General features: G+C 43.6%; 1 protein-coding gene across 4 annotated transcripts in view; it reads right to left on the reverse strand.

The window, feature by feature from the left end:
* LOC137380176 (inter-alpha-trypsin inhibitor heavy chain H3-like) overlaps positions 1–18579 on the reverse strand; it is a 79264-nt gene that overhangs the window by 30021 nt on the left and 30664 nt on the right. For all 4 annotated transcript variants that reach the window (XM_068051938.1, XM_068051936.1, XM_068051937.1 and 1 more), the window contains exons 11-15: positions 18326–18451; positions 17586–17767; positions 13325–13510; positions 5266–5405; positions 997–1157 (exon numbers count right to left, since the gene is read on the reverse strand). In XM_068051938.1, the coding sequence (XP_067908039.1) occupies positions 997–1157; positions 5266–5405; positions 13325–13510; positions 17586–17767; positions 18326–18451 (795 nt within the window). The remainder of the gene's footprint in view (positions 1–996; positions 1158–5265; positions 5406–13324; positions 13511–17585; positions 17768–18325; positions 18452–18579) is intronic.

Below are 18579 nucleotides of genomic sequence, written 5' to 3' on the forward strand. Positions count from 1 at the left end.
AATTCGATGAAGTCTAGCAATTGAAGTTCATCTCCCAAGTGGCATGAGACAGCTGATGTAATAAATGTTAGAGCAGTGGGAAGGATTTAAAAATTCTGCATGCAAGTAGTTGCTATTAGGAGAGATAGAGAGATAGTGTAAGGTCCCAATTTAATGACCCCACCCTGCCTTGCTCACCCTTAATTAAAGTGAAGAGTTAGTTGTGCAGCTATTAAATGTTAAGAGGGTAAAGTATGTTGGTGGGCAGAAGAAAGGGAGAGTAGGCAGTGTGTTGCCTTGCCTGCCCTTATCAGCTCATTGAACTTCTTACAACATTGGCCTGCAGTTCTAGGAGGTGAGAAATGTGACACTACGTGCCACTGACACCTCCCTTTACATTGTACAAGAAACTTTTTTTGGCTCCCTCCCATGGACATCCCTTTTGCTGCATCCCATCGAGGAGGGATCGTAAGTCAGTCTCACTAAAGTTGTGGGCTCAGCTTAACAACAAACACAGCAGAAAAGACTTTGTGGAATTTTAGGGCCTGAGTGTTTATCAGGCATCCTAGATCCTCAGCTGCCTGCCAGTTCGGGTGGTCAACACATTTGGAATTGATTCCTTATCGAATCTGTGCCCCAAATAATGTCATTTTAAACTATCTACCCCAGGTTAGACATGTTGCTTTAACTACTGCTCTCTACATTTTTATTGTGGTTAATTATTACATTCCTGGGAAGTGCAAATATTGCAAGAACAAACAAGTCTAGGTATTACCATGGCAATACCAATGAATTAATTATTGTGTTTGAGGCTTTAAAATAACATGAGGAATGTCTTATGAACCTATTAAGTACATTGGCTGTAATCACCAGAAGTATTTTTGAGGCAAAATCACTCTCAAAATATTTTCTATGATAAATATTTCCTCTGTAGAAACTATGACTAATGTCTTGTTGAAAGTTTAAACGATAACATAAAAGAGCAATTTAAACCAAAGAACTGAACACAAAGGTTACCATTTTCAATGGGTTTGTCAGCCATGAGGACTACATCCATTTTGTTCTCTTCTGGTTTAGTCACAACCATTGAAGTTAGTGGGGTTACAAAACTGTACTTTAGCGAAAGTTCCAAGGCTCTGTCTCTGAGTATTTTCTTTTCCTCTGCACCTGCTGCAACTCTGAATATGGAAACAGAATATGCACCGTTATGAACTGTTTCAACAAACCATCAATCAATTTTTCTTTCGTCCAACTTTCTGTCCAATTTCCTCCTTTACGCCTCCTCTTCTGAAAGCAATGACATGTGTTTGGGTATACTTTCAAAGGTAGGAACAAATTCCCCGAACAGCCATTCTTCATTGGAGAGACTGGACAGTTAGTGTTGGTAGGCTATTTGTCCATGGGGTCTTCACAGTGGATCCAATACTATTCTTATCCCCATCTGTGCAAATACTTTTTTTTAATTCATTCATGGGATGTGAGCATCGCTGGCATGGCCAACAATATTGCTATCCCTAATTGCCTTAACAAGGTGGTGGTGAGCTGCCTTCTTGAACTGATGCAGTCCGTGTGGTGTAAGTACATCATAGTGCTATTAGGAAGGGATTTCCAGGATTTTGACCCAGTGACGATGAAGGGTCGGCGATATATTTCTGAGTCAGGATGGTGTTTGACTTGGAGAGGAACTTCTGCTTCAGAACTAGCTGCGCCTCCAGCCAAGCTGTTCTAGTACAGCTACAACACTGGCATCTACCCAACAATGTGGAAAATTGCCCAGGTATGTCCTGTCCACAAAAAACAGGACAAATACATCTAGTCAATTACCGCTCCATCAATCTACTCTCGATCATCAGCAAAGTGATGGAAAGTGTCATTATCAATGCTATAAAGTGGCACTTACACAGCAATAACCTTCGCACTGATGCTCAGTTTGGGTTCCGCCAGGGCCATTCAGCTGCAGACCTCATTACAGCCTTGGTCCAAACATGGACAAAAGAGATGAACTTAAGAGGTGAGGTGAAAGTGATATCAAGGCAGCATTTGACCAAGTGTGGCATCAAGGAGACCTAGCCAAATTGAAATCAATGGGAATCGGTGGGGGGAATCTCTTCACTGGTTGGAGTCATACCTGGCACAATGGAAGATGGTTGTACCAATCATCTCAGTCCCAGGACATTTCTGCAGGAGTTCCTCAGGGTAATGTCCTAGGCCCAACCATCTTCAGCTGCTTTATCAATGACCTTCCCTCCATCATAAGGTCAGAAAATAGGGATGCTCGCTGATGATTGTACAATGTTCAGTACCATTTACATCTCCTCGGATACTGAAGCAGTCTGTGTCCATATATAGCAAGATTTGAACAACATCCAGGCTTGGTCTGATAAGTGGCAAGCAACATTCGCGCCACACAAATGCTAGACAATGACAATCGCCAACAAGAGAATCTAACCATCTCCCCTTGACATTCAATGGCATTACCATCGCTGAATCCCCCTCTATCAACATCCTGGGGGTTACCATTGACCAGAACTGAACTGGAGGAGCCACATAAATACTGTGGCTACTAGAGCAGGTCAGAGGCTGGGAATTCTGCAGCAAGTAACCCACCTATTGACTCACTAAAGCCTGTCCACCATCCACAAGGCATAAGTCAGGAATGTGATGGAATACTGTTCACTTGCCTGGATGAGTACAGCTTCAACAACACTTAGGAAGCTCGACACCATCCACGACAAAGCAGCCCGCTTGATAAGCATCCAATCCACCATCTTCAACATTCACTTCCTCCACCACCGATGCACAGTGGCAGCTACGTGTACCATATACAAGATACACTGCAGCAACTCATCACTCTTCCTGCGACAGCACCTTCCAAACCCGTGACCTCTCCCACCTAGAAGGACAAGGGCAGTAGACATGTGGGAACACCAGCACCTGCAAGTTCCCGTCCAAGCCACACACCATCCTGACTTGGAACGATATCACTGTTCCTTCACTGTCGCTGGATCAAAGTCCTGGAACTCCCTCCCTAACAGCTTTGTGGGTGTACCTGCACCAGATGGACTGCAGCAGTTCAAGAAGGCAGCTCACCATCACCTTCTCAAGGGCAATTAGGGATGGGCAACAAATGCTGGCCTTGCCAGCGACGCCCATATCCCATGAAACCAATAAAAAAAAAAGAGGTCAAGATGGATCATCCACACGGCACTTCTGGCTGAAGATGGTTGCAAATGCTTCAGTCTTGTCCTTTGCACTTCCATGCTGTTCTCTGCCATCATTGAGGACAGGGATGTTTATGAAGCCTCCTCCTCCTGTTAGTTACTTATTTGTCCACAACCATTCATGAACGGCTGTGGTAGGACCACAGAGCTTTGATCTGATCCACTGGTTGTGGTAATCACTTAGCTCTGTCTCTCATATGCTGCTTCTGCTGTTTAGCATGCATGCCATCCTGTGTTGTAGCTTCACCAGATAGTTTCATGGTCACCATTACTGACATGAATTTTTTATTCCAAAAATTAATTAACTGAATGTAAACTCACCAGCTACCATGATGGGATTTTAACTCATATCTTTGATTATTAGTCCAGGCTTTAACATAACCACTCTTCTTTGGCCTCCTTATCTCGAGAGACAATGGGTAAGCACCTGGAGGTGGTCAGTGGTGTGTGGAGCAGCGCCTGGAGTGGCTATAAAGGCCAATTCTAGAGTGACAGGCTCTTCCACAGGTGCTGCAGAAAAACGTGTTTGTCGGGGCTGTTACACAGTTGGCTCTCCCCTTGCGCCTCTGTCTTTTTTCCTGCCAACTGCTAAGTCTCTTCGACTCGCCACACTTTAGCCCCGCCTTTATGGCTGCCCGCCAGCTCTGGCGATCGCTGGCAACTGACTCCCACGACTTGTGATCAATGTCACAGGATTTCATGTCGCGTTTGCAGACGTCTTTAAAGCGGAGACATGGACGGCCGGTGGGTGTGATACCAGTGGCGAGCTCACTGTACAATGTGTCTTTGGGGATCCTGCCATCTTCCATGCGGCTCACATGGCCAAGCCATCTCAAGCGCCACTGACTCAGTAGTGTGTATGAGCTGGGGATGTTGGCCGCCTCGAGGACTTCTGTGTTGGAGATACGGTCCTGCCACCTGATGCCAAGTATTCTCCGGAGGCAGCGAAGATGGAATGAATTGAGACGTCGCTCTTGGCTGACATACGTTGTCCAGGCCTCGCTGCCATAGAGCAAGGTACTGAGGACACAGGCTTGATACACTTGGACTTTTGTGTTCCGTGTCAGTGCGCCATTTTCCCACATTCTCTTGGCCAGTCTGGACATAGCAGTGGAAGCCTTTCCCATGCGCTTGTTGATTTCTGCATCGAGAGACAGGTTACTGGTGATAGTTGAGCCGAGGTAGGTGAACTCTTGAACCACTTCCAGAGCGTGGTTGCCAATATTGATGGATGGAGCATTTCTGACGTCCTGCCCCATGATCTTCGTTTTCTTGAGGCTGATAGTTAGGCCAGATTCATTGCAGGCAGCCGCAAACCTGTCGATGAGACTCTGCAGGCACTCTTCAGTGTGAGATGTTAAAGCAGCATCGTCAGCAAAGAGGAGTTCCCTGATGAGGACTTTCCGTACTTTGGACTTCGCTCTTAGACGGGCAAGGCTGAACAACCTGCCCCCTGATCTTGTGTGGAGGAAAATTTCTTCTTCAGAGGACTTGAACGCATGTGAAAGCAGCAGGGAGAAGAAAATCCCAAAAAGTGTGGGTGCGAGAGCACAGCCCTGTTTCATGCCACTCAGGATAGGAAAGGGGTCTGATGAGGAGCCACCATGTTGAATGGTGCCTTTCATATTGTCATGGAATGAGGTGATGATATTTAGTAGCTTTAGAAATTTTTGTAACAGCTGTGGGTGAGAAATTCTGTTCGTGTTGATGCGCGGGTGGCCCTTCTGCTTGGAATGATGCAACTTCTTTGGTCTGAGTCTAACCTTGCTGCACATAACCACAATGCTACCAATATCCACATCAGGGACTTTTGATAATGGTTAAAAAGAGCAATTTGTCTAACATTTCCCCTTCCCAGCTGTAGAGATGCTGAGGGCCAATTGTAGTTCCCCACTGCTGCCTTAGCTTAGATTGCCAACCACACTATATTCTCTTTTTTGATCAAAGCATATTGTGTTATTTATGTTAAACTGCTCAGAAATCCTTTCAAATGGGAACTCGGTCTGTTCTGCTTGCTAATCATCAATGGTGCAATTTTGTAGAAAGCAAGAAATCCCTACTTTACCTTTGTTTTAAAAGTTGTTGAATCGTCAAGTATGCCCACAGTCTCTCAGTAAAGTCACCAAAAATATATTGCTGATATTGAAGAATGCTCTCTGCCTCCGACACATTGACTTTACCTTCAAGAGATAAATTACTGTTGGCCTGCAAGGAAATTGCATCATCAAAGTCACTGACATTAAAGATTTCAATCTGACTGCATAAAAACAAATCATTCTGTTCTTGGGAAGACATTTTAATTTAAGCAAAATCAATGTGGTATGTTGTAAGAGATAAAAAGAATGGAATGCAGGAAATTATACTGAAATAAATCATATTGTTCTTGCACTGGCTGCCAGCTTGGCTTAGTTGAGGGCATTCTTGCCTTTGAATCAGAAAACCATGGGTTTATGCCACACTTCAGAACCTGAGCATATAATTTAGATTGACACTCTAGTGTAGATGGAGAAAGGGCTACATTGCTGTAGTTGCTGTACCCCAGATAAGATAGTAAACTGAGGCTTCATAGAGTCATAGGCTGGGATTTTTCCCTCGGCGGATGGGATCCATCCACCCACTGAAAAGTCAGTGGCGAACCCGCTTCTACCTGGCCTGGGGATCCGAACCTCATTTTGCAGTTCCCAGGCCTTTAATTGTTCTGAGGTGGGACTTCCACCCGCTTGAGGCAGGAAGTCCTGTCTAATGGAGATGCTGGGCAATCAGCGGGTTGGCAGCTCTCTGTCCCAGCAGGGTCACTGGCAGTGGCGGCCCCTGCTGGGACTGCAGCCCAGCGTCAAGATGATGATGTTGGGGAGGCCTGGAACGCAGGTAAGTTTTTGTTGCCTCCCCAGGGGTGATCGGTCGGGCCCGGCGAGGCAAGGGTGGACGATTGGGGGGATGGGGGCGTGTTGGGTGTTGGGGGTGGTTGGGGCAATTGAGGGCCCCCACCCAGGCCTCAGCCTGCTTTTGTCAGGTGGCTTTTCTCGGGCCTGGGTCGCCCGACTAGCCACAGGTAAAATCCCTGTGGCAGCGGGTGGAGTCCCTTAAGTGGCCACATAAGGGCCTAGATTGACTTGGGGTGTGCGGGCTGTTTTTCACTGCCGCTGCCCTGCATAAAGTGGCGGTGAAGGCAGGAGCGGGTCGGGAAAGGCCCCTCCCAGCCTCCCACTCTATTTTACCCCCCACCCCCCCACCCCGCTCTTTGGGGGGGGCGTAAAATTCCAGCCATAGAGCCATTTAAGGTACAGAAGGAGGCCATTTAGCCCATCGAGTCCATGCTGGCTCTCCACAGAGCAATCCAGTCAGTCCCATTTCCCCGCTTTATCCCCGTATTACTCAAGTTTAGTTCTTTCAAGTGCCCATCCAATTTCCTTTTGAAATCATTGATGACTCTGCTTCCACCACCCTTGTAGGCAGGGAGTTTCAGGTCATTACCACCCGCTGCATAAAATGATTTTTCCTCACATTCCCTCTGCATCTCTTGCCCAAAACCTTAAATCTTTGTCCCCTAGTCCTTGTACCATCAGCGAATGGAACAGTTTTTCTTTGTCTACCTTTGCCTACTTGTCATAATGTTGTACACCTCTATCAAATCTCCCTGCAATCTCCTTTGCTCCAAGAACAACCCCAGCTTCTCCAAGCTAAATTGTAGCTAAAATCCTTCATCCTTGGAACCATTCTGGCAAAGCGCCTCTGCACCCTCTCAAGGACCCTCATATCATTCCTAAATTGGGGTGACCAAAACTGGACACAATACTCCAGTTGGGGCCTAACCAGAGCCTTATAAAGGTTCAGCATAACTTCACTTCCCTGTTTTTGTACTCAATACTTCTATTTATGAAGCCCAAAATCCCATATGTTTTTCTGACCACTCTCTCAATATGTCCTACAACCTTCAAAGATCTATGCTCATGCACCCCCAGATCCCTCTGCCCCTGCACACTCTTTAGAACTGCGCCATTAAGTCTTTAGGGCCCCTCCCCATCCCTTCTGCCAAAATGCATCACCTCACATTTCTCTGTATTAAATTCCATCTGCCGCTTATCTGCCCATTCTGCTAGCCTATCTACCAGCCTATCTATGTCCTGATGTAGTCAATTTGTATCATCCTCACTGTTTGCCACTCCTCTACGTTCTGGTGGATGTTAAAGATTCCATCATGCTATCACAAGATCAGGGAGTTCTCTAGATTCAGGTGTTCTCCCTGATCTCCTCAACCATTGAATGCACACTAGATGGTCATTTATCTTAACAATAACAACTTGCATTTGTATAGTGCCTTTTATGTAATAACATGTCCCAAGGAACTTCACAGGCGCATTATAAAGCAAAGATTTGACACTGAGCTGCATAAAGAGATATTAGGGCAGATGAACAAAAGTTTGGTCATAGAGGCAGATTTTAAGGAGGAAAGAGAGGCGGAGCAGTTTAGGGAGGGAATTCCAGAGCCTTCGGCCTAGACAGTTGAAGGCATGACCACCAATGGTGGCACAATTAAAATCATTGATGCTCAAGAGGCCAGAATTAGAGGTGCATAAATATCTCAGAAGGTTGTGGGGCTGAAGGATATTACAGAGATATCGTGGCAAGGCCATGAGGGGGATTTGAAAATCAAGATGTGAATTTTAAAATTGAAGCGTTGCTTACCAGGAAACAACGTGGATTCGTGAACACAGGGGTAATGGGTGAACAGGACTTGGTGTAAGGACATGGGCAGCAGAGTTTTGAATTGCCTCAAGTTTGCAGAGGATAGAATGTGGGAGGTCAGCTAAGAGTGCATTGGAATAGTCAAGTCTTGAGGTAACATGTATGAGGGTTTCAGCAGCAATTGAGCTGAGACAGGGACGAAGTCAGGTGGAAATAGGTAGGTTTAGTGACAGTATGGATATGTGTTCAGAAGTTTATCTGTGGGTCAAGTATGTATGACACAAAAGTTGTGAACAGACTAGTTCAGTCTCATACAGTTGCCAGGGAGAGGGATGGAGTCAGTGCCTAGAGAATGGAGTTTGAGGCAGGGACCAAAAACAATGGCTTTGGTCTTGCCAATATTTAATTGGATGAAATTTCTGCTCATCCTGTACTGGATTTCACACAAGCAGTCTGAGAATTTAGCAGCAGTGGAAGAGTTGAGAGAGGGGCTGGCGAGGTAAAGCTGGGTGTTGTCAATGTACATGTGAAAACATTTGTTTTTGGATGATATCGTCAAAAGGAAGGATGGAGGTGAGAAATAGGAGGGGGCCAAGGATAAATCCTTGGGGGACACCAGAGGTAATGGTGTGGGAGCAGGTAGAGAAGCATTGCAGGTGATTCTCTGGCTACGATTAGCTACATAAGAATGGAACCAGGCGAGACCAGTCCCACCCAGCTGGATGACAGTGGAGTAGCATTGGAGGAAGATGGTGTGGTCAACTGTGTCAAAGGCTGCAGACCGGTCGAGAAGGATGAGGAAGGATAGTTTACCTTTGTCACAGTCACATAGGATGTCATTTGTGACTTTGATAAGAGCTGCTTTAGTACTGTGGCAGTGATGGAAACCTGATTGCCGGCATTCAAACATAGTGTTCCGAGTAAGATGGATACTGATTTAGGGGGTGATAATGCATTCAAGGACTTTGCAGAGGAAAAGGGAGTTACAGATGGGGTGGTAGTTTGCAAGGAGGGAGGGATCAACGGTTCGTTGTTTTGAGGAGAGGGGTGATGAGAGGTGAAGGAGAGGGGGGCAGTATCTGAAGAGACAGAACCGTTGACAATATCAGTTAACATGGGAGCCAGGAAAGGAAGTTGAGTGGTCAGCAATTTAGTGGAAATAGGGTTGAGGGAGCAGGAAGTGGATCTCATGGACACGGATTTGTAAAAGGGAGATCACGCTTAACTAATTGAATTTTTTGATGAAGTACAGAGAAGGTTGATGAAAGGAATGCAGTGGATGTTGTCTATTTGGATTTTAAGAAAGTGTTTGATAAAGTACTACATAAAATGCTGGTTAACAAAATTGAAGCTCATGGAATATGAGGGTCAATGTTGAATTGGATAAAAAATTGGCTTCAGAATGGAAAACAGCGGCCGGAATTTTATGTTGAGCGGGACATCTCGCCCGCCGGCCAAAAAGTCGGGGGCGAGACCGCCTCCGCCGGGCCTGGGAGCCACGCCAGGAATTTACGCTCCCCGGGCCCTTAATTGGACTTGGGCGAGACATCCATCGCTCTGAAGCAGGAAGTCCCACCTCCAACAGCTGCCGGCCAATCAGCGGGCCAGCAGCTCTCAGTCCCAGCAAAGTCAGTGGGAGAGGTGGCCACTGCTGGGACTGCACCCAGCCAACAATAGGATCATGAACGTCGGCCCCGGAAGAGAAGTAGGTTTTGGGGCCTCACTGGAGACAATCGGCCAGGCCCCGGCAAGGCAAGGGGTGTCAGTTGGGAAAGGGGGACTTTATTTTACAGGGGGCGGTTGGGGCTTGGAGGGGCCCTCTGTGGGGTAAAGGGTGCCTGATTAGGAGGCCCCCAACCCCCAAGCCCGCAAGGAAGTTGCCAGGATATACCTGGCGGCCTTCTGTGGGGCCTAAGGCGCCCACCCACTGCTGATATTTTACCAGTGGTGGTGGGAGGAGGCCCTTAAGTAGCAGTTAATTGACCACTGAAGGGCTGTGATTAGCCTAGGGCGGGCAGGTCGTTACTCGCCGCCACTCCTGGTAAAATTGCAGCAGGGGGGTGGGACGGCGTCAGGAATGGCGCCTCCCCAGCAATGTTATGGCCCCCCCCCTCTACCCCCGCCACCAGCCCGCTCCTGTTGGGTGGCGCAAAATTCCGGTCAGTGAGTAATGGTAAATGGTTGTTTTTCAGATTGGAGGATGATAGATAGTGGTGTTCCCCAAAGGTCAGTGCTTTTTTTGCTAGCTGCAAATCATTTGGGATCTTGGAATACAGAGTCGAATTTAAAAATTTTCCGATGATACCAAACTCAGAGGTGTGGCAAATAGTGAAGATGATAAGAACTGCCTGCAACAGGACATAGATAGGCTAGCAGAATGGGCAGACAGGTGGCAGAGTGAATTTAATACTGACAAGTGTGAGGTGATACATTTTGGCAGAAGGAATAGGGAGAGACACTATATACTTAATGGCACAATTCTAAAGAATGTGCAGGAACAGAGGAACCTGGGGGTGCATGTGCATCAATCTTTGAAGGTTGTTACAATAACCTGGTTCATGGTTTCTATTAATATTTTAGAAGTCACTTTTAGTTTTGGGAAATTAAATGTGTTGCTGTAAGAATTTAAAAGGTTGCAGCCCACCCAAGATTTAAAGTTCAAAAATCTCTCCATGAGTACTTACAGAGACAGAGTTAAAGAGATGAGAGCCATAAAACCACAGGTAGCCTCATTTAATTGGCAGTTGGAACGGAAGTCTAGAAGAATTTGTTCTGTCATTGTTAGCAATATGAATTATTCATGTGAGTATTGGGAATCAGAGAGATGTTTTGGGAGTTGGATATAATTAGTTTAAATTGCAATCTGGGACATCCCATATGTATAACATTGCTATGGAGTTAGATGATGCAGGGGGTGCCTGTCGGTGTTTTGATCTGTGTGCTTGCGAACAGACAAGCAGATGGCTTTTTGAAAAGCAGTTGACTTTTGGGAAAGCAGTTGGAATCAGAGAAAGCAGTTAGCTTTTGGAAGTTAGTTGGACACAGGAGCAAAGAGGCCATCAGGAACCAGGGGAGTTATTTTCACATTCCAGGATGATCCTGGAGTAGTGAGCAGTTTTGGTAGATGAGAGCAAGACGTGACAGTACTTTATGTGGCCCAGCCAGATCTGGTAGTGAATGGCTAAACCTGTTGTTCGCCATATCCATACAAGTCTATGTTCCTTGAACTTTAGTGATCGTAGATGAGGGCTGTATGAGATGGAGTGGTCAAGGTGAGAGAGAATAATGGGTTTATTGGGGTCTAGGGCATTAAAAGTGGAGGTGAGGCTGTGGTTGAGTTAATCAATGACTGCAGAAATGTCATGGTGAAAGGAGAGCCAAAGGTTAGACACTTGGAATTTTGAAATTGCAGTTGTAAGTGAATTGGGGGTGGTCTTTTCCAGGGGAGGATCCAGAACGAACTCGCATTGGGACGGGGATGAGTGATGTGGGTGCAGAGTGAAACAAGGAAGTGATCAGAGATGGCCTTACCTGTGATTGATATGATGGAAGTACCAACACCACATGAAGTTGCAAGGTCAAGGGGCTGACCATAAGCATGGGTTGGGGAGTTTACATGGAGGGAGGGATTAAAGTAGGATAAGATGGCAATGAACTCAGAGGAGAGAGAGTATGGTGAGTTGAGATGGAGGTTGAAATCACCAGGGATGAGAAGTCGCTCTGTGCAGCGGTGGAAAGAAAAAAGCAACAGAACAAGGTGAGATGCTTAAAGGAGGAGAAAGTGTTAGAGGAGTAAGGGGACAGGCCAAGGTGTGATTTCATGATAACAGCCCCCATGCTGCCATCTTGACAGCCTTGGTGGGGCAAGTGGTGGAAGGTATAGCCAGGTGCTGCAATGAGTTCTTTATGTTGTCTGATGCAATATAAATGAGATCTTCAGTTTGCTGTAGATCTCACAGGTTTATTATAGCTAAATTAATATATACAGTACAGAGCAAACTATTTACAGAACCTTCCTCCAGGTGTTGCGGTTGCAGAGTGACTCTGGCTCTGAGTCACATGACTACATCCTGGTACATAGCTCATTAGCATACTAAGATCTTAAAAAGACATCAGTAAAAAAAGGCAATCATACAACAGATGCAGTGGCTTTCATTTAGGGGGAAGTTGTCATCACCCACAGTCAGGTTTCCATTAAGGCAATGTTATCAATGTAATAATTCATGATAAACTAATGAATGGTAAGCATCTAGTATCTTGTTCACAAGGAACAGACATTCTGGGAGGGAGATGCTGGGCGGGGTTGGGGTGGGTGGGTAGTAGCTAATTCTCTGTCAGAATCCACAGGGTCAGCAATGGAAGGGGTGAGTTTGACAAGGAGAAGATTAGCAAGCCCTCAGCAGGTACATTGGGTAGGAAGATCAGTAATAGAGTAGGATGGAGCAGTTGGGGATTGCAGCTCATAATGAATGAGGATCGAGGCTTGATGGACCCTTCAGAGGCTGCCAAGAGAGACACAGAAGGAAGCTTTATGGTTATCTAAGGGAGCCAAGCCTGGGGCAGTGGCAGGAGAGTCAGAAGGTCAAGCAGTACTGAAAAATTGGGGTTGGGATTTGGGAGGGCAGAGTATCTGAGAGAGAAGAAACGAAAGGAGGCATGAGGATAGGAGAGATGGGGATAGGAGAGAGGGGTTCAAGACATGGGCCTCTGTGACATTCTCCATCATTATGCCCTGACTCAGGCACTTCACTTTCCTAATTTGAGGCACGTCTGCATCCTTCCCTTTTCCCCTTCCACCATCAGTGCAGAGCTGTCAGCTTTCTCAGCTGTAATTCCTAGAACCCCCTCTCTACACCCTTCTGCATGCTTCCCCTCTCGCAGCCTTTAAACACAGTTTCAAAACCAACCCTGCCTTTGATCATCTTTTCTAATGCTCTCACTTAAGCACAATGTTCATTTTAACTTCTCTGTGAAACACTTGGGCCATTTTTCTATGTTAAAGATACTATATAGATGGAAGTTCATTGTTATTAAAGATCCCATGGCACTGTTTAAAGAGGACATGAGAACTGTACTGACTTGCCTTCTTTCAACCAAAACCACAAAATAATGATTAATTACTCACACTTCTGCTTGTCAAATCTTGGAACTAAAATTGCTGCCGAATTTACCACAAAACAGCAGTCACTGCATTCCAAAGAAAGTAATTAACACCAAATGAAGCTTTGAGATATTTCTGAGAGTGATAAGTTGTCATGTGGTCTTGCTGTGGTTTTATTTTTACTTATGATGCTGCTCAAAGTATAAATGATTATTTTAGAAGTGGGACTAAAATTCAGTGGCAATTTAGTTCTGTTTTGCTTTAAAGCCAATTTTTCCAATGCAAATGCTAAGCTGCAAAGAGTTAAATAACATGGATGAGGAGTTAGGGTACTTACAGTTTGAGCTGTAATTTCTACTGTGAATACATCCAGACTGTTGTCTGATATCTTGCCAGCTACCACAATTTCAGATCCATCGTAATACTGTCTAAAATTGGCCTCTGTTAGCTCTGAAATGGCATTCTCCTGATATTGCAGCTCAACATCCAAAAGCAAGGGATTTGCCACTTCATTATAAAAACCCTATAGGAAAACAAGTAAGTACAGACATTTATAGAAACCAAAGGTTTAAGTGATTTTTTTAAAGCCATTTCATTAAAAGCTAATTATATGAAACATTAACATACAAACAAGAAAATTGTAAAGCTTACTTTTTATGAATTCTCTGTCCATATATACACAAGATAAAGTTAATACAAAAGGTAAAACAATTATCTAACTTTCAGCTAGTGATAGATCACTGATCCTCAGATTAGGTACAGCACGGCCGAATCATAGAATCATAGAATAGTACAGCACAGAAGGAGGCCATTCGGTCATCAAGTCTGCACTGGATCTTTTGAAGAGCAATCCAGTGAGTTTCATTTCCTTGCTCTTTCACCATATCCCTGAACTTTTTTTCTCCTCACAATGCTTCCTTGGAATCCCTTGCCTTTCCAGAGTGGGCTAAAATATGGCGTGCCCCGAGGTTTACAGAGGAATATCCTCTGCACCTGATCTTTGGAATCTTCCTCTGTATAGTCTCAGCCTATGTTAGTACTCCCTGTTATGTGCAAACGTGTCTGCTACTGCACAGCCATTCCTGATGTGCAGTGCAAGATGAAAATTTCATATGTTTCAAATTGGTTGTTATATGTTAGTGAAACATGACAGTAGTTTGGGACTGCGGCCTCTATCGCATTGAGATTTTTTTTCACTTTGCATCCTTAAGAATTATTAAATAGTGAGAAAATATTTTGCTGTGTAGCTGTGTATCTGCAGTCAGGCCAGGGAACTCCAATATCAAATAATGATTTTGCCACACTTGAACCTTGAAACGGGTATAGTGGGTGGGATATGTAAAGTGATTTTAAATTTCCTGTTATGTTGTGCATCTCCCACCCCACAAAAATTTCTTTACATAAAATAAGCAGTTCTACAGAATATTAATTGTGCGAAGAATTAAACCTAGCAGAACACAATCTATGAAAGGTCCCCTAAAATATAAAATGGCCACCCCATCCTCAGATTTTCACTTAAAAATCTATCATCTTCATATAGCACAAGGGTGAAAATTCCAGAGGTTCTATTTATCAAAATTTTCCTCTTCATATTCAGCTGGCAGCTGCAAATATATAGAATTCCCATCAGATGTTGCTTCACGCCTTCATCATTATGATGTGTTATGAAAGTCCTTCTGTTTGTTGTTAAATATTTTTTGAGGATTCATATTTAAATTGTGGAAATGCATTCATTTTTGGAAGGTTGAAGATTTCAAAGATGCTGAACTTTGTTTTTGTTGAAAAGACTCCATGGACATGCTTTTTAACAAGGGTCACTGAGAGGTCTTGTTTGAAAACAATCTTTTACTAGAAGTCACATGCCTTAAGCTCAATAAACAACAGAAACCTTGGTGACCTGGGGAAGATCTTTACAAAGAAGTGACATGTCATGATTTACGAGGGTTAGGAGGTTAGACCTGCAGTTTGGGGTTTCGCTTCTAAGATAGTGTTTTGGTTCAGTTGGGGTGTGAACTGTTGCTGAAAGCAGTGGGAGAAATGCCGACCAGACAGCAGCCACCACGAGCTCATCCTTCCATCTCTTTCAGAAGCCCTGAGAATCAAGTGTAAGAAATAGAGAAACTGAAGCAGTATTTCTCCAGAGACACTCCTGGAAGACATGCTAGATAAATCCTCGACACCACCTGAAAAGAACTGCCTCAGAAAAGATTCCAGTGACCTGTCTCCATATACCTGGATGCCAGACCAAAAGGGAAAACTAACGTCCTTCCATAGCTTCTTTTTTTCTTCAAGAATTAGCAAGTACTTGGCCAAAGTTTTTTTTTTTGCCTTTTTTTGTAACAGAGCTCTGCAGAGAGAATTTCTTTATTTATTCAGTGTGTATGGGGCGGGGGGGGGGGGATTTAGAACAAAGAACAAAGAACAGTACAGCACAGGAACAGGCCATTCGGCCCTCCAAGCCTGCGCCGATCTTGATGCCTGCCTAAACTAACACCTTCTGCACTTCCAGGGCCAATATCCCTCTATTCCTTTCCTAACATTATCCCAATTGATATTTGGATAATTAAAGTTCCCTAATATCACCACTCCATAGGTCTTGCACATCTGATTTCCAAGCAGATTTACTCCTCTCTCTCCCTATTTGGAGGCCTGTAGAATACATCCAGTAGAGTTTTGCTTCTCAATTCCAACCAAATGGATTCAGTCTTTGCCCCCTCAAGGACATCCTCCCTTTCCAACATTACAATGTCTTCCCTAATTAGTACATCTACCCCATTTCCCTTTTTTCCTTTCCCTTCTCTGAACACTTTGTATCTTTGAATATTAGCACCCAGACCTAATCATTTTTAAGCCAGGTTTCCAATACTGCCACATCATACTCTCACATGGTTATGTGCACTTGTAGCTCACCAACCTTATTCACCAAGCATTGTGCGTTTGCATACATGCATTCTAAACCGGTTTGCATTTCTCATAGTCCTTCTTAGTCTGCTTCTATCTTTCTCTAGTACTACCCAATACTCACTCCTTTATGCACCTTATTCCTCTTTTCTACTTCTATAAGCTGATGCCCATCCAGGTTTGACAAAGTTAATACTTTTTGAAAAAAAGTGATCAATTGGAAAAAGGTAAGGCACTATACATCGATTTCAGAAGGCATTCAATAGGAGACTTGTAACATATGCCATCTTTTGGCGAGGAGGAAATGTAGCAAGATAAAGAGTCAGTTGATGGACAAGAGTGAGGGTGCTGAATGGATTGAAGAGTCAGATGTGATGTATTTGATTTGGACTTGGGTTCAGTGAACCCAATCTCAATTTTCTGGTGACAAAAACGTGGGTTTGCTAAATGACGACCAAGAAACCTCAAGACGACAAACAGGTTAGCAGTATGAACAGTTTGGTGATTTACAAAGGGAACTTTCACATTCCAATCCGTGTGTTAATGCTTTGCTTCATTATTGGGTAAGTCTTGTTTTTATAAAAACTGATCATTTTGTTGTTTATTAAAGAAACCTGGTTGGTGTATTTTATTCTGGGATAAAGAGCAGAGCCGATGATTGACTGTATCGATAACTGGGTAAACATTTAAAAATATATGTTGTGACCTGTGGAGAAGTGGAGCTGGAAAAGACAGTGCACTCCTCCCACCTCAGTCATAACGATAGTCAAAAATTCTTCCTCCTAGCATCAGTCCATCTGCTGTCCATCTCTCCTCCTCCTCAGATGCCTGCAGTTTTGAATTATCAGATGGAGCCTGGGCTCAAGAGGGAAAGTTGGTATTTAATTATCACGATGCTGGAGGAGTGAAGCAACTGCTGACAGTTATGCACTGTATGATGCATCAGCGGGGTCCACTATCTTTGGAGAAATTTTTCTGTGGGGACAAATAACCTGAGGAAGGATATGGTCCATGGACAGGATGGCCCTAGTCTTTTAACTGCAAAGAAAGCCACATGCAAATGTACATATGGTACGTTATAATCAAATTCTACTATTTTTGGACTAAATGGAGACCTTAGCCAATTGGAGGTTAAAACAATGGACTAGGGCTCATAGATTGTATCTTAGGCTTATTTTATTTTTTTCCTCACTAATTTCTCCTTTTCTGAAGCTATTAAGTGGATAATCGAGATCATGGGACTTCTTGCCTTCTGATACCTTACATTATTCACGTATGAACCTTGACTATTCACCCCTTCGGCACAACACAGCCTAACCCAATCCTATCCTCTTTCAGCAATAAATTGAAAATGAATTAAATGAAGCCACTCCATGATAAAAACAAGTAAACAAGGTTATCAGTATGCTGAGGTAAAAGCTTCCCTTTATTTTTGTGTCAGTCTGTTTACCTATGTAAATGCTTACAAGGGCAAAATTTTATCAATTCTCCCTGACATTTCACTTCTGACAAACATTTATTCCACTTTACCTCTCCTCCTTCTATTCACATAACATTCCTTTCTCGTATAGCAAAGACAAACTACACAAAAGACACTGCCTTTTCCTGTCCACCATGAATGAGGGGACTGTGCTCGACTCTGATTCTAATCGAAAATGAATCATTATTAATTATTATTTAATGAATCTCCTGCTTACCTGGAGCTGCAAGGCTGAATAAGAGTCATCATAAATACGTCGAGCCACACCGCCATTATCCAGTGCCATTTTTTCCAGGAAACTGTAATCAACGTCAAAACCAAAACCAAGGCAGTATAAGCTGTACCTTTCCTGTATGGCATTTTTAACATTGATCTGGATTTTTGCTGGGTCTTTTTCTCCTGTGATAGAAGTGAATAAATGTTATGCTATTTTGCAACTTCTTTGTGTTTCTCTTAATCACTCATTTAATTAGTTTTCTTTTTCTTTCTTTCTTTAGGCCTTCATAAGCTATTCAAAATTCCATGGAGGGAGAAAGGTTAGATGACTTTCGTTTATCAACACCACCGTCTAACCAAATGCAAGGGAGTATTACAGTGGGTTAGTATAAATCATCTTCCAAGTTCCCTTCACTATCTTTGGGGGAGTACACAATGTCCAAGATTAGTCGTCATATCATCAGGTGTGAACCTATATCGAGAATTGAATGTGATTATGATCAAATCAGTAATGATATAATTCTGATGATTGTAATTAAGCAAGTACTGGTTCACATTAACCTCTCCCAAAATAAAAATATTTTCAAGTCCTTTCAGATAAATTCAAAATTTATGGCCGAAAGATATTTTCAAATACCTTTTAAAAAATGTATGTCATAGGTGTTAGTGTTATACAATATTTGAAAATTCTGATTATTCCAATAGTTTTATATCAAATAAGAAGATTTTTTTTTAACTAACCCACATTTGGATCACCATCAGTTAAGAGAATTATCATGGAGGCACTTCTCTGAGGCAGTTGCATTAGTTTGTGAGCTGTGTCCAGAAGACTTACAGCTAGTAGCAGAGAATCATTTATGTTCGTTTCTGGAATGAAAGGAAAAAAATAAGCTTGTGTTGTACGCTCACATTCAGCAATGTTTATCTTCACACTTATATATGGAAAATACAAATGGGAAATTCTCCTCTGTGATGCTGCCTAAAATTGGTTTTGT

This window comes from Heterodontus francisci, chromosome 19, assembly GCF_036365525.1.
Source record: "Heterodontus francisci isolate sHetFra1 chromosome 19, sHetFra1.hap1, whole genome shotgun sequence".
NCBI classification, from domain to species: Eukaryota; Metazoa; Chordata; class Chondrichthyes; order Heterodontiformes; family Heterodontidae; genus Heterodontus; species Heterodontus francisci.